Source organism: Apteryx rowi, unplaced genomic scaffold (assembly GCF_003343035.1).
Source record: "Apteryx rowi isolate R43461 unplaced genomic scaffold, aptRow1 scaffold_649, whole genome shotgun sequence".
NCBI lineage: Eukaryota > Metazoa > Chordata > Aves > Apterygiformes > Apterygidae > Apteryx > Apteryx rowi.
Genome location: NW_020450926.1, coordinates 314,182 through 338,218, shown reverse-complemented (window position 1 = coordinate 338,218; position 24,037 = coordinate 314,182). Strand labels below are relative to the sequence as shown.

The window sequence follows — 24,037 nt, the reverse complement described above, 5'->3', positions numbered from 1 at the left end:
TCCCAGTAGCTCCTGTTTCGGTCATAGGAAAGAAATGGGCATCTCCAGAGGGTGTTTCACAAGTAAAAGCAGCAACAGGGAGGCTCAGGGCAGCAGCCAGTCAGAGAAGGCCTCAGCAGCACCCAAGCAGGGGGTGCACATGAAGACAATATTGCAGGGCAACACCCTGAGGTTTTCCCCTGCGCTATAGCAATGGTCCCGGCAAACCACACACAGTCATAGCTCAGGGTAGAAACTATTAAGTCATTACTTTGAAACGCAGCTATTAACTTGCAAATGCTCTATACTGAAAGAGTCTTTTTTCTATACAGTCTAACTCCTTAGGTGAGTAACAGTACATTAAAAGGTAACATACTAATTGACGCAATACATGAGCACGTATAAAGCTCTGAAATTTGAGTATGTTCCTGGAGATCACTGTTATTTTCATTTCCAGCATCCCAAACCAGTTCTTCTTCAAAACTACCTCTTGTGAGAGGAGTAATGYCACTTTGCACACTGAACTTCATCATTTGGACAGGTCCTCTCCAAAACACTTGGTACCCTACAAACCTAGCATGGCTGCCCTGACAGTTAGTGAGCTACCAATCTCTCAGCTCTAGCAATGATTTACAAACMTGCCAAATGGAACTCGCACTCCTTAAATTATTGATTGTTTGATACACACCACAAGCATCAATTTTTTTTAAAAACACATTCCCCATTTGGAGGCAAGACAATTTATAATCTCATGACCAATGATAGCAATGAAATAGGACATAGGACATTTTGCTTTCATTTGGCTTACATAAAAGTGATAAAAAAAAGAACTCACATCTAATCCCATTTTTCATTGGCTACAATCCCTACCTGTTTATTTTTATCATAACACAGAAAAAAAATCATAAACTTTTTCCTTATGCAATAACCACAGTTTCCAAAAAATACAGTAATTTCATTCTGGTGGCTAGTTGGGTACCTCAGAGATATCATGAGTATTAAACTGAAATCTATTCTTTTTCCACAGGTTCAAAGAAACAAGAATGGTTCAAAATGACTAAAGGTACATAAAAATAACTGGTGTATGAGGTGATTTCATAAATCAACATCTAAGGTTTTATGATCCTCACCCAAGCAACTGACATAATTAGTACAGCAGCACCAGGAATGCAAGGAATTCACCTCTAGCCTAGCGAGGGGCATGAACCACATTGTTAGAGACTGCAGGAAGGTACCAACGATTAAAGTTACTGTTGTTCATTTTTTACTTGGGAAACATGAGATCAGTTGGAGGAAACAGCACGAGAAGATTCAAAAGCTCTGAAAGAAGCACTAAAGGCCCAACTTCTGGATAAGCAGATACACATGGAAATGGTGATTTCTTCTAAAGTTTGTTAGTAAAAATACTAAATCAAAACAATTTCAAGTAAATAATTATTAAGAAAAGTATCTCAAGCCACATCAGGGGGAAAAAAAAAAAGGTCAGTGATACAAATGTTTAAGGTTGGCTTTTGAAAAGCAGATCTTTATTTTCTGCCACCAGTTTGAAAGTGAGAATGGATGCTAGAGTAGCTTAGGTTGTTCACCTAACTGACAAACCTGGTTATGCACACAATGTGCTAACCTGGAGAATAAMAAAGTTGACAAGCACCAAACTGAACATTTAGAATGAACAGTTTGAACCTCAATTAGAAAATAAAATCAAGCACAGGACAGATAAAGGGTAGGGAAAGAATACAGCAAAAGAAACTATTGTGTTTCTTCTAAATTAAATCATGAGGTAACAGTTCTCTGAATAGTTCTTACTATCAAAGAACACTAGTGCGAGATGTAACTTTTAAACCCTCTTGTTTGCATTCAGTTACACTAAGTAATGACATGATTTTCAAACTTACCTGGGTTTTTGAATTCTCAGACTCTGGCAGACTTGCATTTTCTGCAGAAGATGCAAGTGAAATAGAATCAGGAGGAGAACAATAATCTGATTTAAGAATACAGCTTCCAGTATCTTGGTCTTGGGATTTGACAGATACTGTCAAACCAGGAGTAGGTGTTGTCTTAACACCTTCTTTCTCCTCCTCCTCACCTCTGCTTCCAAGTGCAATAGGGGAAAGAGGGTGCACCGAGTCTGGTTGTGAAAATGAACTGCTAGTGAACAAAGTTTGAGCTCTTTTAGTTTTTTCTACTTCTCCATTATATTTCTGGGCATCATCCATCTAAGACAAAAACAACAGTTTAGTAAATGTGTGCTTACAAAAATCCTTGATCTTTTTGCAATCTAAATATTTAACAAAAAAAATCTCTCCCTTTTATGCAACTTCTGGTTACTGTACCCATTACTAACTCTCCACTTTAAAGAAGAGCAAGACCTTTTTTCCTTGAAATGCTTGCAGAATATATAATGCAAACTTATTAAAATAAACTTGTTAAAAATTATATGCTTAGAAAGATTTGCATTCTTACCATTTCTAGAACTGAGCCAACTAGAGATTTATGAAAAAGCTATGAAGAGCTACATAATAAGGGAAAAATCAGTTTCTGTGTTTCAGCACTTTAGAGACAGTGGAGAAGAGGAAATTTATATCACCTGAAAAATTGTCTTTAATACTTAATGATGTTAATTTAGCTTAAGATGATTACATTTGATGAAGAAAGGTTTTCTGATAAGCAACACCAAGGAGACTTACTGAAAATGATAAAAAGATTATTCTACCAAATATATTTATCAGACTTATTCCGAGGACTACCTTTAAAGTACAGAAACGCAAGTAAACATCTAAAGCAATGACAGAATTGTCTGCTCTGTTAACACAGCCTTCATTAAACAGCAGATGATTCTTTAAAAAAAGCAACAAATGTTGGAAGTCTACTGTTTGACCAGTTATCCAAGACAATAACATTTACAAACTTCAGGAACTAAACAGAATTTTACCGTGAACGACCGTGGAAGTGATGAGATTCCTCTTGAGTGGAGACCAAAAGGTCTTGGTGTAACCACAGATGTTAACCTAGAGGTATCAGTTTTCTGGTAACTTCTAGGGAGAGAAGCTGAAACCCGAGCTGACCCAATTTGAGTATTCACTGAGTGGCGAGTAGACAAAAGAGCTGAGCTCTGCTCTTCTGACAGGCTCTTTGCTGGAATTTGAGTGTCAATTGCTGCACTGCTCAGCGGCTTCTGCAAATTCTCTTTGCTACTTTGTGCAGTATAGGGAGTTTTGCTGTCTTCAGTGCTGTAGGAGGTATCTTTTTCAAAAAGGTAATCTTTTGTTGCTGACTGTGTGGAAGGTGCGTTTTCGTCACTGAACACATCATCGTTTAACGAGTATGTCCATCTGCGTTCCAGTTTTTGCTGACCATAGGTTGCTCGATTTCTGTTCTCCCTAAGGAGACAGAACGCATTAAAATACCAGTCAAGTGACCTGAGAAACAGGTGGGCCTTAAGTGTTTCAACTACTGAATGTCCGAGACAGAGCATAAACAGGGAAACATGTATCTGGTAATGGAAAACTAATACATCATTTTTGTATAGTTTCTTTAATCTGTCTTCTTTCTTCCCCCCCCCCCGCCCCCAACACTCATGTCAACACTCCCTTAACACTCAGGCGTACTCCTGTCACATTATCAGCTTGCCACCATGACAAAAAACTCCTTGCCAAGAAAATGATATAGCTATTCAATTAGATATCTTCAGAAATTCAGATTTTATTGAAGAAAGAGTTGGAAGAAGGAAGCCACATAATATCACCTGAACTCCATAGCTTTGGTGGCATCTCTACTCTATGAAAACATGATACTAAACTTTAGATAACAAACAAGAAGGTGTCCTGAAGTTAAGATTTTTTTTTGCTACACATTTCCTTGTCATATAGAAACAAAGATACCTTTAGCACGTAATTTTTAAGGTGTTGGCAATATCGGCCATTCCATATAACTTGTACCCATACTTTTATTCAAGAAACTGTAATTTGTATCCTCATTTATAAATACATGCCATATGCATAAACTTTTAGCCCCTTCAACTCAGTCATTCATGCATTAAGGAAAAAAAAAAGTCATCAGCAGGACAAATGGTATCATGTTACAAAATGTACTCTTTTAAACTTTTTACTCTTCAGAGAGAATCCTGGCAATCTTGTTCTGTAAATACCAAAGGGAGCAATTGGGGATGCAGTGGAAATCAAGTAAAAGTTCACAGTTCTGTGATATACACAAGATTCTGGCTGCACTTATCCACGGTAGCTAGAAGAACAGCAAATACAATGTTAGAGCAAAGAGAAATAGTTAAGATGATTAAGCTGATCCAAGAATTAAAAAGGCAATTATCCAGTTTAATTCTCTATTATTTTAACCTGTTTAAAGTGAATACAAATACTGACTTCAAAATACATTTATTCACAGTTAGCACAATAAAGTAAAATATCATTTATACTACAAAATTGTTTAACATTCTCTGAAAACAATGTACTAGTGGACCATATCCTGTCCTTTAATTACTTAGATTTCTACACTATAATTTACTACTAAAATTGTTTAGATTTCTGCAGAAACAACTGCAATTTGCCAGTAAAAACTGCCCAAGAATTAGAGAGAACAGAAATGCTGAGATTTAAGTACTAAACATTACATTTCAATTAGGTTCATTACCTCTCCTCCTGCATTTCTTTCAGTGACTTGCTACTTCTTTCAGAAACCTCAGAGGCTCTCCTTTCTATTTCTTCTCTCTCTTCCTTTTTCTTTTGCAATTCGGAAGTGAAGCTCTTTCTACGATTCTTCCATTTTGCTAGATCCTGAGAGAATCACATGAACGTACAAACATCAGATTTTCTCAAGACCTCTTACACCCACAGAGACGTCCCATTATATGCTGCCTGAATGCCAGGGTCCTAATTTTACCATATATGACCAGCATGTCTCCATCAAGGCCACCTTTTCACGTATCTTTCCCCTAAATGATAAAAGGTATTCTTGTTTTTCGGTTAGTGGTTACAGGCCTGCTGCCTGTTAAAATTAATAATTGTGATTATTGCATTAAAAGTGGAAACATATTCAGTCTCGTTTTGCTTGACATTTTCAGTTTTATTCTAGAATACTTCACACAATGACACACAGCTGAAAACTAATGCAAATGCCACAGGGATTTCTTTGTCATTGGCTTTGGAGTTTGATTTTCTTTTTCTTTTCTTTTTTTCTCCAATTACCAGTATGTTAGACTGATACATTAGCTTGAGAACAAACATGACTTAAATTCTAAATTGAAAACATAAGAATCAACTTCTATATTTTCTTCATTTCTGTAAAACCACAATGTGTACTGGCAACTTTCTCCATGGAATACCAGAGCTGCTTTAAGATAAGTACAGAATATTAGAGCTAACACGCATTAAACAAACAATTATGAATTGCTTGTTCAGTGCTCTGTTCTTAATTGTTTTTAATCTTTACAAATCACAGATTTTAATAAAAAAGAAAAGGTCTTCAGATAATGTTATGAGGGAGTTGAAGACTRTGATAAAAGTTTTCAAGCTCAATTAAAGACAAAATTATTGGAGGTGGTGGGGGTCTCAAGAATTTGCATGTGGAAATATTATTCCCCCCCCCTTCCCTGAATAACGAAAAACATGGACAGTCCAATCATTTCACAAAAATGAATTCACAAGTTTCGGGCTGCACATGAAACTATGTCCTAACTTATCGTTATGGCCACAGAAATCAAGCCTAAAGGTTTTATGTTGATACTATAAAATACATATAAATCTTATCCTTTAACATTAATCAAATACTTTTGATAATACATAAAATAATTTCAGTTCTCCATTAAACAGTCATTCCCAAAATCACCAGTAGTTGTGTGAAATGGATCATTTTAGAACCCAATCCCATGAACTGCTGAGCACATGCAAAATACTTTGTTTTCTAGGGACGCTGACTGTAGGCAGCATTCAGCCCCTTAGCAGGACATGTGAAAGCAGGAGTGAAAAGTAATATTTACTTCTTGCCACTTCAGATCTTGTTCTTGTAACTGGTTTTTCATCTTCTGTAGCTCTTCATAACGTATTTTGCGCAATGACTGTAATTCATCTGCACTGACGTCATTCAAAGATTTACTCCTAGAAAGAGAAAAGGTACTCAGCTTTATTACATATTAGCCATCATTTACGCAAACGATCCTACAAGAGAGAGAAATTTATATTAGTACAAGTAAGCTCTCTCAAGTGTTATTTTAAACAGAGCAGGAAACATAAGAGCAGATGGTTGAGCAAGCCTGCTACAGCAGTAGTGTATTTGAGCAAATCAGAGAAAGGGAAGAATCAGCTGCTCCCGCAGCACTGTAGCAAATTCATGCTRATGGTTCACACTGAGCTTCTCATATTTGACTACTACTTCTGTTTAAACTTGTTACTCTTGTTACTGATCTTCCTCATTTCTTTTAGCTAAAAGGCTTCTCCGTTCTCCTCGAACCTGAATTCTCACTCTTCCATTTGTTCTATCCATTAAAAGCCCCAGCACCATCTTCCATCTTTCCTTCCTCCAGCTAATCACAAAAGTCTCTTACTGAAACACTCTTCTAAATGACAGGCTTCAGTCACTATTAAATGATCGCTTCCTTCATGCCACAGGTCCCACACGCCTATGCTGCACCTCTCCAAGCCTCCCTGCCACTTTCAGTCCAAGTCAGGATAGCTAACGTCATCCTCTTCTCACTAATTTCTCCAACACAGCTACAGATTTCCTTGTGAACTCCCACTTAACTAGCTCCCCTTAATCCAAAATCCTCAAAACTCCCTTTTCACCATCTTCTTTTCCCACATCTGATTTCCATTCCTATGCTATCTTCTCCTTTGTTTTTTCATATTTCAGTCTTCCCATTTAAACATAACAGATTTTTTTTAAACTTAGGTATAGGGCAGGACTCCTGTTCAGAGCTGACCATAAGCCAGGTGACATCAACCAAAATACTGGTGTTTCACTGTAAGGTTCAGTGCTGTAATAAAAGGAAAGCTACCTTTCTGTTTTGGGTTGTTTTTTTTCCTCTTTCCAAAAATACTTTTGTTTATATTTATCCAAATAAAACTTCAATGATGGTGTACGATACAATGATAGATGTTAGTGAACTGAATTATAACGGGGCTTGAAAATTCAGCACTGCTCTGGTGTGATAGAAACTCAGGTCAAAACAAAACTGATTCAGAACAGGGCATTTAACTAATCTCTTGCATACTAAGACAGMTCTTAACCAACAAGCCAGTTTCTTTAACTTCCTCCCAAGAGGCCCAACTTACTTTCACTGGTAACAAAAGACTTTGGACTTTGGCCTCTAGAAATAAAGGCTAGGGCAGTAACTCATTATTCCTGCTGGCTTGTTTATTTTTTGAATGGGAAGAATGCCAAATTTAGTAAAAATCTCATGGTCACTATTGCAGAAACTTTCTTCTTGAACAGTTCGCTATCCTCTCCTCATTTTTTATGGTTAAGTTACAACACATGTAAAAACGGTTTTGGGTAACAGAACGGTGCTTAAGTATCAAAACCATTCCAGATTTGTTCAAGGAAACTTGAATGACTAGTGTTTCCTTTTCTTTCTCTTGAGTTCCTATATCTACCTTGAACAACATAGAAAAATCTAGGCCTAAAAACAATATATCCTAAATAAGGACCAATAAACGGTATGTTCATTTTAAATGTATGCTTAATCTCAAGATCTAACGAGTGACTTGAGTCTTCCAAGTYTCCCTCCTCTAACATCTAGCTTTTTCAGGAAATATTTACATTTCTTGCTTCTTTTGGCAGTGTTCAATCATTTATAGGGTTTTGCCTCAGGGTTAAAAAAAAAAAAAAAAAAAGTAGCAAGAGATATATAACTGATTTCAAAGAGCATAAAAAAAATAAAAGGTAGAACATGTATAAAAAAATACTTGAAATACTGTCAAGACAATAAATGATAAAAAAACCCTTCTCTTTCAGCTGCAGTACATTGTAAACAAGACATAAGTTAATATGGCACTAACCAGCAGGTAAATATGTTTACCACTGGATTCAATAAAGTCCATAGTATAATCATAAAACATCCATAAAGCTCAACATTTTTAACAGAAACTAGAGCTGAATAACCCTGGGAAAACTTCTGCCATTGGGCTTTATTTTCATTCAGCTGCCACCCTCTAGAAGGTATGTTCCTCTTTTTCAAAGAAATTAGAGTTACTAAGTAAAATAGCTCCAATTAAAGTCTAATTAAGTTAGTATTGACATCAGAGCAGAAACATTAAATGCAAAGTAATGAATGCCAGGCTAAATTATTTCAACATTCATTTAAACTATCAACAAAATTTATTACTATTTCAACCTGTCCTATTTCAAAATGATGTATTTTTATATCATTCCCACCATAAATATGCATGACATTAATGAGTTACTTTCAGAATTCTAACTGTGCAGTCTTTGAAAGAAAATGAAATATTTATGAATCTTGCTTTATATTTCTGAATATTTTAAAGCCTAATTTAAACACAGAACCCCAAGTACGACACTTCAGCAGCAATAAGCCATTGGAGTCAATATTCAAAATGTCTGATAACTGGAACCATAACTTACATATTCCAGACGCCAGCGGGAACTTTTGCCAGATGCATAGCTTTGGGTTTCTTACGTTTGTTATGTAAATTGTCCAAGCACAGAACAACAAAGCAGCATGCACAAGTTGCTTTGAGCCATAGTTTTTAGCTACTGTGTATGCATAAGAATTTAAACAACAGGCAAAAGTAGTGTTAAGAACTTTCAAGCTTTTATAAAACTTACCCTTGCTCATCAGAAAGCTTTTGAAACAGTCTGAGAAAGTGGAAACCAAAAGAAAAGAAAAGATTCAGTGTCTTGCTTGATATTCACAACAACATTAACACAATCAGTACACCAGCACTCTCAGCGAAGGGGAAACCATGAAAGGTTGAGGACCAGACAGCATGGAACAGCACACTGGAGACCTGACACTAGTCAGAAGCACATCAGCACTTGCATGATGTGCAAGTTGGGCAGAAATCCCTGACAAAACAAGGCTGCCCGTAAGTTTCCAATACTTCCAGTTTTAGAAACACTGCATGGGTAGAGCCTTGTAGGAACTCTGCATCACTTATTCCAGTGCTACGAAACAGCATGAAGCTCAAAAGATACTTATCTCAAGAAACTAAGATTAAAGCCAACTTCTGTCCCAATAAGAAGCCTGGCTCACAAAGGTTGTTTTCTCGTCAAGTTAATTCACCCAACTCTAATACTAAATGCAAGTAATAAATGGAATGCATAAACATAAAAGGCCCTGTATAAAAGTTTAGCACATTAAGTGGAGACTCATATACATCCAATGTGATCCAAGAGGATTTTCAGTATACTTGAATATGAGTATTTTATTCTACTGAATTAATTCTTAGAATGTGAAAACTTTTCAAGCATTTCAGATATATTTCTCAGTGAAGCTTGCACTTTGTTAACAGCATTAAGCTTAAAAATTAAATACAACAACATCAAAGTATCGACTGGAACATGAAAGTGTCTTAGTCACAAAGCAAGGATGCACAGCTGGAAGAACTGCAACTTGCAATGCCGTATTTTCAGAGCTAAGGAAATATTCAAAGCTCCTCTCTCCCACAGTAAGCACAAAATCCAAAGGAGAGCTAGAAAGTAGTTCAAAATTGACTTTGGTTGTAGAATAAAAACATTTGAATATACCAGGAAAGGATTAGGACTGGACCAGATATAAAAGCAGCGAAAAATACTGGTAGAATAGGTACATCTCAGGGGAATTTAAAATTGCATGGACACAGACTGGGTACGCACTATGACTTTGGGGGGCACAGCAGCGCTACTATTTTTTTCACCTCATGTGGCAGGACAGATTATAAGCATTCTCAAACTCAGGGGGCAAGCAATAGAGTGCCCATTTCCAGAATTTGTCATTAAAACATTTGTGTATTTCAGAGGTGTTTTTACCATTATATTAGGGGAAAAAATTCTCTATAATAGCCTCTGTAATCTTTTGAATAATCAGTATTCCTGTTCATCCATGGAAAGAAACTTGTATAAAACTGTGGTACTGAAGGAATCATAACATACTTTCTTTCTAAAATGGCAGCCTAAAACCATAAAACATACTAATTCTTGTTGAAAATATGGTATTGCAGTCATGAGCTTCTATTCAAAGCAAATAAAAAGCTTGTCCAGGACTACACAAACAAATTGCAGTTTTGCACTCTACAAATGGTTCAGCACAAGATGATGCTTTTCTGAATGGAAACAGTTCAGTTAACTCAAGCACAATCCGTGCAGGACACAACCTGACCTCTCCACCATTTGCCGTTTCTTGTGTCTAACTTTGCTGGCTTCCCTGATTGCCTCCCACTTCTTCCAGTCTTCTTCACTGCATGGACCTGGGATAAAATTTACTGGCTGTACATTGCTTCCCACTTTCCACAATTCAATCTTGCGAGTCAACATATCGTCCTTCTTATGTCGGGAAGATGGTGACAACACCCTTCCATTGCTCTTTCTTTCCTCTGGCATCGTGCTTTTTTCAAGTAAACACAAAAATTTGGACCGGATGTCCTCTGGAAGACTCCAAGGGTCAGGAAAGAGGGCAGGGTGATATTTGTCTGGAGCGCCTGATAAAGGCACCTCTTTTTTCTGAGAGAGAATTTTCCGAAAAATCATGTCATCTTTTTCCAAATCTGGAATCACAGGTTGGCCTTCTCTAGGTTGCAGAATTATTTCACCCTCTAGGGGAGACTCCTCCTCAGAGAACTTTTTAAAATACTCAGGGTCTTGGAGAACAACTTGATTCACGTGGAAAGCCCCCTTTTTCCGAACAAACAGGTCATCGTTTTCTAAATCTGGATATAGATATCCATTTTCATTGTCTCCTTGTCTGCATCCTGGTACAAAGGAAATATTCTTTCTACATTTTATGAGCCTAGGGCCAGAAGTAGGATCAATTTTGGTCTTTGTTTCAGAAGACAAGTAGTCAGAGTATTTTTGCAGAGCCTGAAGTAAYGAAAACTGACTGAAGCATATAAAACAAAAGGAGGGAAGTAAAAATATCATTAAGTAGCAAAAGACAAGCAGATCACAATGTACTGAGATATACATTTGGTTTAGACTTGCAGTATCTCAAGCAGTACAACTACACCACTTGGCATTCACCGCCGTAACAACAGCATAGCACACATCAACCGCTGCAAAATGGCAATGCAACAGCCTAACCTTCTCAGAAACAGCACACTCACATGCCCACACACAAAGCCAGTAACCTATGCAGCATGTTAGCCTTTCGCATTTACACATTGCGAAAGACCAGCAACTTAAGACTACATAAAAAATCCCGAGAACACAATGCGGGATGCTATTTGATTCCATTTAGCTGTTGCATAACCAGCCATTTCCTTCCAATGCAGCAAGAGTACAGCTCGTGCAACGATATCAACCTGGGCTCATCAGAATCCTCCAAGATCCTTTCTTCTGCAATCTGTGACAATGAATTTCCCACATATTCAGCAGTTGGTTTATAGTTTTGATCCCTTCTGCAACTGCTGTTCCACTCAAAACTTGGTCTTGGTTGATGACCAAGAGCACCAGAGCTTTGTTTATAAGCAAAATCCACATCCTCAGAATCTGATTTCTTTCTACTGTGCAGCAGCACAAGGAAGGGAACAGAGGGAAAGAAAAAAAAAATACAGAAATTGAGTAAAATGCACAGCACCAATGGTGCAATAGTTTAATGGAAATAATACCTCAATTATTTTCTTGAATAAGAAAAAACATATCCTGCTGCTACACAGGCAATAAAAACTAAAAATGAAAAATAAAAAAGTCATACAATCACACTTTGTTTATAGGTTTTGCACACAGGAGAGAAACAGGGGCATGCATAAACACACACCTGAACCCTTGAATCTCTTTATACCAGGGTTTGAAAGAGGATTTCCTGATTTTTTTCCACAGCAATTCTTCTTCTGGAGTCCAAAACTTAGGAAGAAATTTATCAAAAGAAACCACTGTGTTTGGTGCTGAAGAACTYAGCTTGCGAAAATAGAGATCATCTTTTTCAATGTTTGGGATGCTTATTGCTTCTTCTTCGTCCTCATCAAAATACCCAGATAATTGTGAAGGAATGTTAGCTCTTGGCTTGTTTTCCACTTTAGTATCCAACTGCCTCTGCCTCCTCTGGTTACTGTTCAAAATACCCAATCAGTTAAGATATTTTAGGAGCAACTTGACATAAAATATGCAAAAAGACATGCTTTTTGGCTTAAGAGTTCAGCCTTGTGAATGAAGCTAATTAGTTCTCAATTCCATCACTGCAGCACCAGAAAAAAAAAAAAAAGTTAAATGGTTATAACAGCATCCTATTGCCTCTCACAAAAATATGAAATTTGACAGAAAAGGCATAGTAATTTATCAGCTGTGTTAAAATGCTGATTAGAAGGCTAATTTTATGGAGTTATTTATAGACTGCAATTTAGGTAACACAATAGTTACTGGATCTTGGATTAGTATCTCTGACCTCAGTGGTTCAAGCATTGTAGCTAATGGACCAGCTGGATAACCTCCCTGTGAGCAAGATTCAGGAGAGTCATTGCGCAACATGAAATGATGTCCAGGTGCAGCAGAGCTTACAGGGCTCTTTTGGATTAGAAATCTACGTTTTGCTAAATCATCCATAACCACATCGGGCAGCCTTCTTTCATCTTCTGAATCAGAGCCACTGTCATAGTCATAGATCATCTGGAGGGAAGCTGGATTTGCGAGCCCACATTCTGCTCTGCTATTTTGGCAGGAAGCTACAGGATTCCTTTCACAGCCACTGAGGTTGACCAAAACAGGAACAAAATGAGGACAGTGAAGTCATGAAGGTAATGATGAAACTCAAGAACTGCCCCAAAAGTCTCAAGCGTACACGTTTACAAGTCGGGCAACAGCAATTCACTACCACGCTTTGGAAACCTTTAACAAGAAAACTAAAACTGTATGTCTAGCTTACTTAAAACTGCATTGAAGATCATTTAAATCCCCTCTATTTGAAGTCTGAACAACCTCAAAACACTGGTCAAAAACTAGTGGAATGAGTTAAAGAAAAAAATAAAAGGAAACTTAAAACATGGTAACTCAAATGCTTTACCTTGAATTGCAACAATAGCAGCTTTTCTTTAATAAAGAAAACATTTAGGAAAAAAATACCAGAAATCAAGAAGTCTGCTTTACTAAGACTGCATACCAGTACCTTGAAAATGTTCCATCTGACTCAGTGTAGACGGGACTTGCCCAGCTTCTTCTGTTGTCCTCATTCTTCTCGGTCCTTCTCTTCCTTAGGGGTGCTGGCACATATGTTGCCTGCTTGTTTTTGTTGGGTAAGAAGCGATTGAAGTCAGTAGTAGGTTTCGGTTCAATCACAGCAATCCTGCGGTAGGATCTGTCATCCTTATGAGAGTCATGCATTTTGAAAGGCAGTTCAGAGTCTGTGTCGCTTTCACAGCCTTAGGAAAAGGGGAGAAAAGGAAGACACAAAAATTATTCTCTAAATTTAAGCTTCTAGCTAGAACTTAGATTGAAATGTTGTAAGGGTCAAGTCGACTCCATACTTGAGATGTTTCTGCCACAAATTTGCTGAGCTACTGACAGGACAAAGCAGAGGTATTTTTAGAAGTTTCTCATGAAGCTGTGATAAGGTCCATTATGCTGAGCCTGGTTTGCTACATTCATTCCATTCTTTCACTATCACTGTTCCACGCAGGAAACAGAGTGCTAGCCTCTGGATCGGAGCATCAAAAGAACACAGCAGTTTTTAATTAAAAACATACTTGCCATTCAAATTTACTAATAAACCCAGGTTACTAGCAAATAATTAAAAAATATATTAATCTCAGCAGATTCATACCCATGGCTTCCCATGGGTACATGTCACATACATAGCATGGCTACATGTTGCTTTGCTCAGATCAGATAAAATCATTTGCCAAGACTACATAGAGTGTATGCCATTCACACTGAATAAAATCCAAAAGCTCACTTTTTTTTTTTTTTTTTTTTTAATAACTTTGACTACATGTTACTATTACATTTTAAAATTTGGAGAAAATGTAGAGTATAACTGCAGGGACCAATTTCACAATCTTTCTTCTTGTTATATTTCTTTCCATGACAAACTAATGAATATCAGAAACAACCACTATTATTCAGCTTTCAATCTAGGTGAGAAAAACCCTATTTGCATTCAATACAAATGAAGTGAAAATGTAGATGTTTGACATCATATCCATTTGAGGGACAAGGCAAGGCACATCTGCAGCTGTTGCAATGATAGGTGATAGGCATTAGGGATCTGACTTCCAACAACTTCCCTTCCTGCACTGCTAAAAAAAATACCCACCACATATATATGCCCCAAAACAACAGCGAGAGCAAGAGGCCCAACCACTCTATCTAGGAACATTCACGTGGGCATTGCTTTGTTTCTACCAACTGGTTAAGGTCAATATTTGCTTGCAACTGCAGCAGGCTCTCTAGAGTTGCCTTTCAAACCAATTTAGATACTGAGCGTTCAAAGTATTAGGTCCCTACACTGTCTTCTCCTGTGCTCACAAGACATAGACTAACCAAAGATTTAAAATGGGAAAACATACCTTCACTGCCACCTTTCAAGGTTATATCTGATGAAAAGCTTGTAGAGGATCTTGAACCAAAAGAGTCCAAGCTATCAAAGGAGTCGTCTCTTTTATGGCTAGCTGAAGATGAAAAGGGCTCTCCTCGGTCAATGTACCAAATATCACCGTACCCACTATCCCTGCCGCTTCTGTTCAGATGGCTGGACTCTTCGAGTGCCTACAGGAGTAAGTTTTGAAAGGTCTTTTGCAATAGTTTAAGAGGCAAATACTACTATTGAGTTCAAATTCAAACATATTTTTTTAAAAACACACAAATGAACTTGAACAAAGACTACTGTAAACCTCTAAAAACCACATATACAAAATCCTGGATAGGAGTTCAGCACAAGGCCTTTCTTTCTCATATTTTGGAATGAAGATGGAGCTCTTTGCAATCTACCAAATGAATGAGAGCAGAAGGGTTCTGAATTTCGTGATAGGTATTCTTTTTTTCCATGGTGGGTATTTTTTTCCTGGGCAACATGCTCTAGGTGACCCTGCCTGAGCAGGGGGGTTGGACTAGATCTCCAGAGGTCCCTTCCAACCTCAACCATTCTGTGATTCTGTGATAATATTGGTAGCAGAAGAACCCATATCAGGTAAAAATCATTCCTTTCATGTGGACTTTAGATAGCAAGCAAAACAAATCACCATGCTCTCCAAACTAAGAATTAAACCCCTAAGAGATTATTTAGGCTTGATGCTGTAATGTATAGCAAACTGTGTAATATATGAAATAGGTTTTTTATTCACCATTCTTCTTGGATTTCTTACCTTAGTCAATGCTTGCCCTAATAACTTCTCAAATGCTTTAAGATTGAGGTATGGGCCATTATAATGCAGGTTACTTTGTGCTTTTCTCCCAAGCCAGTACAATGTAATCAGAACCTAGAAACAAAAATGTCAATATCAAGTTCATTAGTTAGCTATCAAAGAGTATAACAGTATAAAGCACCTGAGTATGCTGTTAGAGATGTTTTCCACAATGAAGTGTAAAATCTTGTCTACACTATTAGCCAGTATCTCCATTAAAACCAATTAAACAGCGTTTTGATGCATCTAACGTATCTCAATTAAGCAAATTTAAGGATTGTTTCCTATTAATACATTTATTTGGGAAAGTAAACTGGGCAGAGATCATAGCAAGATGGCACTAATTTACATCAGATAAATGAACAGCTAAAGAATAAGGTAAGACTGACAGTCCCATGAACAGAAACGTTTTAAAAATACTAAATTGCAATTACTGTGAAATTGTTTTAAAAAACATTAAAATAAATGTGTCTTACATTTTTCACTCTTCTATCAGTCTCCTCCGGTCTGAAGCAGGGCAGGACAGGAGAAAACAAAACAAAACAAGGACAGACTTTAAAAATCTCTGACTTAAATTTCTATTATTCAAGATTTAAAATGTTACAAGATAAAAGAAATTACAATTTACGAAGACCAATTAGAGGCTGGTAGAAAATATGGAATTGTGACTGTTCTAAAAGAAATAAAAAAGTAATTAGCTTTGAATTCACAGGTATAACTGTGTACCATTTCAATCATTACATATAAAGCAAGACACTAACTGCCTTATTACAGTCTGTGATTTGAGAGGAACTATACCCCAGGAAGAACTCTAAACTTTTTTAATTAGCTAAGATTTTTAGTTACCAACAAAATAAAAGTGGATAACAAGCTAATGACTTTTGGTAATGGTCAACCTTTGTTAACGCTCTGTTGGCTGCAGACAAAGATCTTCAGTCCCATATGTAAACAAATTCAACTGTTACTTTTTTTTTCTGGTTATATTATATTTTCCAAAATATTTGTCTCAGATACATAGAATGTTTTAACCTAAAGAGAATTTTTCAGACAAAAAATGAGCAACTGAAACTGGAACATCAGGAGAGCGCTGCTGTAGGCTTGGAAGGAGGGTTTTGGTTTGCTTTTAAGTGGGATACATATTTCTAGAGGAAAAAAAACCCTTAAAGAATACAAGTGCTAACATTAGTAAGTGTTTTTTAAATTACTGATTTGTGGCACGTTTCTCAAGTGTACCAATACATCCCTCCCAAATGTGGGGTGCCAAGGTTCAGTCTGCAGTTGTAAGCATCTACAGCCAGGCCCTGAGAGCAGCTGTAAAACCCTCTTGCCAGCAGTGCCAGCAGTTCCAGAAAGCAAATGGCTTCCCCCACACCTAAATAACTTTTTATCTGCTGCAGACATTGTTGGTTTGGAGAATTAATGGAAAATTAACATACGGCAGCAGAAAGACCTACGTAGGACCCCATAATGGATCAGACCAATGATTTATCAGGTCATCTCCTGTTCCTGGCTGCCTAGGAGCAAGTTAATCAAAAGCTGCAAGAAAAAGGTACAAGAAATTGCTCAGTGGACAGTCACAGAAGGTAGCACAACCATGGTAGGGCCAGGTCAATGTAGACAGCATTCTTCATGGAAATACATTCTTCAGTGCAGCCTATCAACTGGCTGGGATACAGACCTCCCCTCCCATCTCTTTTCTTCCTAATTTGAGAGAGTCTGCTCTTCTCACTCAGTTCAACTGGACCTGCTGTGCCCATCCACTACGTCATATGGAAATCAAGCTGCCACTAATATAGAGTCATGAGATGCATCTGACCCACAGGATCCCCGTCTGCCACTTCCTTAACATCCCATCCCAAAGATTTTGCTGATTCTGTAGCAAGCAACCTATATCTTATGGATATGGAAGAACGCTTTTCCTTTAACGTGAACTATTTACATCTATTTTTTACTCTTCTTCCCAAAACACATTGTTGCCCTTTTCACTGGACTTGATACTGGAAAAATTGTACTTCTCCCTTCCCTCAGCACGTAGCTTTCCTCTCAGATGTTCATGCAGAGGTCTGTGCTGTGGCTGCTACCTAACGTGCTGACCAGAGACAGGTTGTTTTCCCAAGCAGAGCATGGGAAATTTTTCTCCTAGCAGCATGCATCAGTATTTTACCTTCCGCATCTGATACAGAGCATTTTAAAGGCTAATATTCTTCAGCTTCAAGGTCTAGGAACCTTTCAGTAGGACAGAACTTCAATTGTTTGCAATTACAAAAGCAGAAGTCACGTATGTCCTTGCTGAGGATACCTTAAAGTTTGCTTCCAAACTTTTAACAATCTAGTAAGTAACTAAAAGTCCTGTCTAGTCAGCGAGAGCCTATGTCCAAGAGGTTTCTGGTCACACCGACTTTGAGGGGGAAGCTCTATGATTGAACATGATGGCATTCACTTCTGCTTTTCATGAGTTCTGTGCAATCATTTAGGTCAATCATTTGCAATAGGAGGAACATGCAGCTGTTTTTACATTTCAATGCATTCTGTACACTTGAATAACCATAACTATACTAGGCCTGTGTACTTAGGCTATAAACACTACAAAACTTAAAACACTGGAAATTCAAGTAAAACAGTGAGCATAGCTGACCCCAAAAGGAAGAGAAATTATCCACAAGCTTGAATAAGAGACGACGCTCCCCACGTATGTTTGCTACGCTAACAACAGAAGCAGGCTGACAAGTTTAGTCCTAGTGARCAGTTTTTCTACATCTGTCTCTTCACTTGCATTACTACTCTCCTCCTTTGAATTATACCTATTAGTCTCTGAACCTTTTAAGCATCTTGTCACAATAGATGCAAGTCTGAGTGTAAGAGGGGGGAAAAAAAAAAGCCCCCCTACAAAATTCCTGATGAAAAGTGAGCCTACAGCAATCAGTTCCTCATTTATGTAGGATCATGTATTTTTCTGATGGTCTCAAGTGTGTGGGGGGGAAGGGTGAAGAAAAATAATTCTGGATGATTAATGTATTCTCCTAGAATCTGTGTAAAACAAAAGCTATTATAATTTCTGCCAAGCAAAATTCTAAATATAGAGGCTTACTAGAAGGCCTTAGAAGTCAGCTGTCACCTAGAGACTTCACAGCTGCCTCTCCTCCATGTGTTTGCAACTTGTAAAAGATGCAGTTTGGATTCACTTGCTCCAAAACCTCTTGCTGTCTTCCTCTGAATGAAGAACTGTACGTGTACATCCCGGCCAAGCTCAAAACACACATCTGAGTAATGCATGCACAAACCACTGCCTAGTTACTATTCAAAATATCACATTTAAAATAGTCTGGAAAATACCTATTTGATATAAATGTGCTGTAAATTGAAAAGGAGCTTTTAACAGGAATGATTCCCCCCCCCCATCAGTACCAACTTAAAAAAGCAAGATTTCAGCTCAATTGCAATAAATGAAAATGCAACATGAAATATTTAGTCAGATTAAATAGAAGTTCTCCTTAATAAAGTGCTATCATCAAAATGCCAACACAATGCAGTACCACGCAAAGTATTTGGTTGAGGTCTTATGCATAGATCTGAGCAACTATGGTTTATGCCACCATGGCCAAGATAGAAGAAGTCATAATCGGTAACAGCCTTTTCTGAAACGTGGCATATTGCGTGATGCTTCAGGTAAGGGCATGAATCTCTTCTATGACAGCCCCTTGCTACCCAGTGGCTAGCAGCTCCTCTTGCCTCTGCTCCTCTGCCCTAAGGCTGGCTCCAAGCAGACCCAAACAACTCAGTTTCTCACACTGTGTTTGAAGGAGAAAAAAAAGTTGAGGATGAAGTGCAAGAATTTCAGCAATGTGGCCTTTAAGCTTTTCAACACTGCTGGACATTATAACCATATCTCAAACACGTGCCTACAGTATCAAAATGTACACACAGCACAAATTTCACCAATGTTTGTCCTATAAAAGCTGTTCTAGGAACTGAAAAGGTAACCAGCTTGCTGAAGTATCTTCATCAATGCAAATAAACGCCAGTCCTACAGAGGAAAGTTATGAAGTAGTCTGCCTTTTGATGTTTTCTTCCAAAATCATGATGGAACCTAGTCAGTGCAGACTCCGTTCTTTACAAATATATGTTATTCTATGTAATCTAATTAGTGGGTTGAATAAATGATTGCCAGTGTGCTGAAATTTGTAAGTGGGATGCTGCTTTGCTCAGCAGGGTACAACCAAGGCTGCATCTAAACATTATCTGCTGAAAGTGTGGTCCTGTCCAAATGATGATGCAACACCAGTTACTAAACCACTTCATGTCATTTCAAACATTACCTTCTCTGACTTCCCAAAGGTTTCTACACATCTCATTTCACTAAAGATGTCTGAACTAAGCAAAGGAAGCTGCTAATGAGAACGGTTAAGATTTATAGAAAGATTTTTATTCCAAATACTGCATCTACTCCTGCTGCCGTCTAGAGGAGCACAGGCTTATTTTTAGCTTTCATTCTGAAGTTTAAAGGAAAGAAACGTTGATCCTCTCAGTTACCTAATCAAACCCCAATGTCAACTACCTAAGAGGCCTCAAAATTTAAGAGGTACAACTTCTAATGCACAAGGTTTGAACCTTAATAGTTAGCAGTGCTTTCAATAGAACTTTATCTATAACTTCAAGGTTAGCCATCCTGGAAGATGCCTATCAATTGCAGCAAGAAAGTCTAAAGGCCATGAGATAACACACAATGTGTGGGGGATATTGTTATAATTATGAAGCGTAACTGCACAATTGCAAGTTGATCACTGATGCAAAAGATTGACAAGATCCATACAAAACGTGAAATCACCACCCATGGAAAAATAATGCCTTCTGTGTAAAGCATCATCTCTTTTAYGTCAACTGGTTAGCAAACAGAAAAAGACAAACAAGACAGAAATAGCTCTAACTTGTTAGCAGATGATAGGCTTAGATTAGCGTAAGTAACTCAGTTACACTTGAGCAAAATGCCTTTTCAGGAACACCATTTATACCTATTCAGCAACTGATCGATAAAAGCTTCTTTAATGAGAACCACTATACAAGAATAAAACAAAGTGATATGGCAGACCAGAAGACCGAGTTGCAACTAAAGGAATTTATTCACAGTTTCACTGTTTGCTGAAGGTTAAACAGCAAAATTAGTCACCAAGGCCCTAGCCTGACAACACAAAGGCTTTGGCAGCACTTCTACCTTAAGGATTTCCTGGTCTCCCTTCCCCTTCCAGCCACTTCTGTTTGCTGCTCCCGTGGTTATGCCAACACATGCTGAATCACACCATGGTTCCACGCCGTGAAACAGGACCAAAGGGCTGTGCCAGTTGCTTTGTTTGTTTGTTTGGTTTGGTTTTTTTAAGTATCCTATTTTTAAAACCTAAATTAACTCACTCATCTGTTTTATAGCACACTCCTATAAGCAACTGTGTCAGAAGAACTGCAAAGGCAATGCATTGCCACACAGGAGGGGAAATGAGTTTGCCAGAGGAGGGACTCCATAAGCCAGTCCCTGTACGAGAGTCCCCATATGACAAAACACCGGCCAGGGGCTCTCTGTGCTTCCAGTTCATCTACTGATGCTCAGTTTTGAGGAGTGAGAAAACTGGCTAGCGTTATTTTAAGGTACTTCTTTAAGATTATTTTAAGATTTAAGATTAATTTTGAGATACTTTAAAAAGATTATTTTACAAGATAGTCATATGGTTTATAGTAGCCTGCACACTATAGTATTTTAAGGAAACACAAACTAGAATTTAACCATTATAAAACATATCCATTGGCAATGCTAACACTTGCACTTGTGTTTCTTCAGTGCCTCCTTCCAAAACAGTAGTGTATTTTATGTAGCTATGTTTAGGTTGACTTATTACAAAACAGCTAATAAATATACCTGGTAGTTTGGATTTTCTTTTCCTAACATGTTATTTGGCTTAGTTCCCTAGCCTCCTAATACATATTAAATTCCAGAAACTATCAATACATGATGTCACATCTACTTTGACATTTCACCTTGTTATTTTCCAGAGAGAACATCAATGTGGAGCTCACGACCAAAAGCAAGATACCAGAAATCAAAGCAGAACTCTGGAAGACGATTTTATGGCATCTCTTTCAGAAAGTGGGGCTTTCTGAATGTGCATGTATCTAGAGGAGAAAATTATTTAAACTATACATATCTACTTATAGTTAAAAAATAAAATAAAATAAATAAAATCTAGGTAGATCAGGGAATCCCYCTCTCCTAAATGGGAATTATCTGCCGTGAAGAGGTCACACGGTCATGCAACGAGAGAAGAAAAGAGAGAAGAAAAATTTGAATCCATTTACGTGGAGAAAGAAGGGATGGAGACACTCATCCTGATGGAAAGGAATGTGCCAGTGACAAATGCACCATGCCTGGTGCCAAGCCCCTCCCTTAGTGACAAATACCCCAGAAACCCCAACAGCTGCCAGAACTATCTGCTTTCCATCCCATTCTCCATACTACAGATCTTACAAACACACGGCTTAAAATAAACAGAAAACTTCTTTTTAAAAAGAAGTATCAGCATTCTCCCTTTGACCTTTTACCACCAAAGCAGTAGTTTCACCTCCCAGACGTATGTTAAAGGGCTTAGAAAAGCCTTGCTTTGGGCTACTAACTGGGCCAGCACGCTGCTGAACAAGCCCACTCCCAAACTCCTTGCAGAGCTCCAGGCATTCCAACTTGACACCAAACAGATTCACTTACACTTCTGAAGAGGATGTCAAAGGGTTTGAAGGATTCTCTGCCCCTGTTGAGGTATGCTGCGCAGGAGATGAACGCTGTCTGTCCAACTAGCAGTGGGCTTGTGCTAAATTTTAACCTCTTTGGACACCTACTCAACTGCTATTAATACTCCAGTTATCAGATTTCACTGAATTCCCACATGCTGCTCAGAATAGAAAGGCTTCAATGGAGGATGGGACCATTACATGGGTACGGAAACATGAGGACATTCTTCTAGTACTTGGATTCTTAACCAACCCTGATATTCAACCCTGAGAGCCACAACTCACTGCTGAGATTGCTGGAAATAAAGTGATCTTGGTATTACAGAAGGGCTCAAGAGCAGCTTTTGAAAATGTACTTTTCTATTTGACTGTTCTATAAATACAAAAATCACAAGTATTTTCCGTAGCCACTGGACCACTCTGTATCCATGCTGCTTATGTCGTAACAGTATAGAGTCCTGTACCCTCGCCTTACAGTGAAGGGGCTGAGGGATTGAGGGGTGGAAGAGAGAAGTGCCAAAGAGAAGAAAGGTGGAGAGGGGATCCAGCCAGCCAACACCCTCCATGGGAACTCGTCCCCGTCCATCACCCCAGAGCCACATCCTTTCACACTCTCTCTAAAGCATGGTGCTTCCTTGCTGATCTCATCTATTATGCTTCCATGCTATTCTTAAATCTGTTATCAAAACAAAAACAGCCACTTCTAGATATGTGCATCAGCCTGGGCAAGTTACTGGACAGTCACATTATCCACTTCCTCCTGCTCTTTTCCAACCCCTCCCTGTGTGGTCCGGCTCCACTAGCTTCCTCATATCTCCACCAAATTTACAGGCTCGCCTAGAGAGGAAAATCGTACTCAGTGTATTGCAGGGTACAAGGCACACCTATCAAATAATAGTAATAAAAAGCAGTGCCAGAAGAATGAGTCTGTGCACAGGGACAAGAGAGCCCCGCTAGCAAGTCGAGCACTGCTCACAGTGCTCAGCTCAGGGCTGGGATGCAGGAAGTGTCAGGGAGCATCACTAACTAGTAAAGAGGATTGATAAGATCCTGCAGCTTCCTGCTCAAATGCTAAGGTGTATCAAGGAATATTAGAGTATTTACAGTATTTAGCGTGGCACTGTTAACTGGCCCCTTTTTGTATATTTTTCTTAATTACTCCGTTTCCCCAAACCCTTATGAACCTGCATCTTTCATTTCAGTAACTGACTGGCCCAGGGTAATCAAGCTGGACGTTTCTTCTGCTTTTTAGTGCAAATGTAGAACCTTCCCCTCCAGTCTATACTAGTAACTTAAATTCTACATCTAGACTGGTATCTAGGCAAAAATAAATACCATATGCGTTGTTTCTGGAAGTTACCAGTCACATGCCAGACATTTTGGCCAAAAAGCATGAGAACATCCATTGACTTCTATGAGAAATGATGGATTCTCTCTGCAAGGAATTAAAAGTTGCAGAGTTTGCTCTAAGCTCACATAGAAGCTTAGTAGTTCTCAAAGTAAACAAAGCAGTCTATTTAAATTTAAAAGGACATTTGAGTTTCATAGATGAAATCAATTGCTTATCATGAAAAACAGCTTCAAAACACACAGCAATTTAGACCGATAGCTATAGTATCACTGTAAGACCTCCAGATTTTTATAGCTTTGAAGGTACTGGTCTTTAGAACCTAGAGCGTATTACTTTGCTGAATATCTCCTTGTTTGACTTCTAAGTTCACCTGTACATAATTCATACCTTAAGTCTACTTAATAGTAGACTTAAGTACCATAAGCACCAGGGTTCTACTAAATGTTACCAT

At 38.1% G+C, this 24,037-nt stretch overlaps 1 protein-coding gene across 9 annotated transcripts in view; it reads right to left on the bottom strand.

Moving 5' to 3' along the window:
• The window catches only part of LMO7 (LIM domain 7), a 100,319-nt gene that overhangs the window by 31,241 nt on the left and 45,041 nt on the right, over positions 1–24,037 (bottom strand). For 4 of the 9 annotated variants that reach the window (XM_026084611.1, XM_026084615.1, XM_026084610.1 and 1 more), the window contains exons 4-12: positions 15,947–15,977; positions 15,432–15,545; positions 14,637–14,835; positions 13,238–13,490; positions 8,773–8,802; positions 5,969–6,086; positions 4,624–4,766; positions 2,912–3,359; positions 1,875–2,195 (exon numbers count right to left, since the gene is read on the bottom strand). In XM_026084611.1, the coding sequence (XP_025940396.1) occupies positions 1,875–2,195; positions 2,912–3,359; positions 4,624–4,766; positions 5,969–6,086; positions 8,773–8,802; positions 13,238–13,452 (1,275 nt within the window). In that variant the 5' untranslated portion in view covers positions 13,453–13,490; positions 14,637–14,835; positions 15,432–15,545; positions 15,947–15,977. Of the gene's footprint in view, positions 1–1,874; positions 2,196–2,911; positions 3,360–4,623; positions 4,767–5,968; positions 6,087–8,772; positions 8,803–10,303; positions 11,021–11,441; positions 11,643–11,896; positions 12,188–12,520; positions 12,821–13,237; positions 13,491–14,636; positions 14,836–15,431; positions 15,546–15,946; positions 15,978–24,037 lie in introns of all 9 variants that reach the window. The other 5 variants (XM_026084613.1, XM_026084612.1, XM_026084607.1 and 2 more) reach the window with 4 other exon arrangements.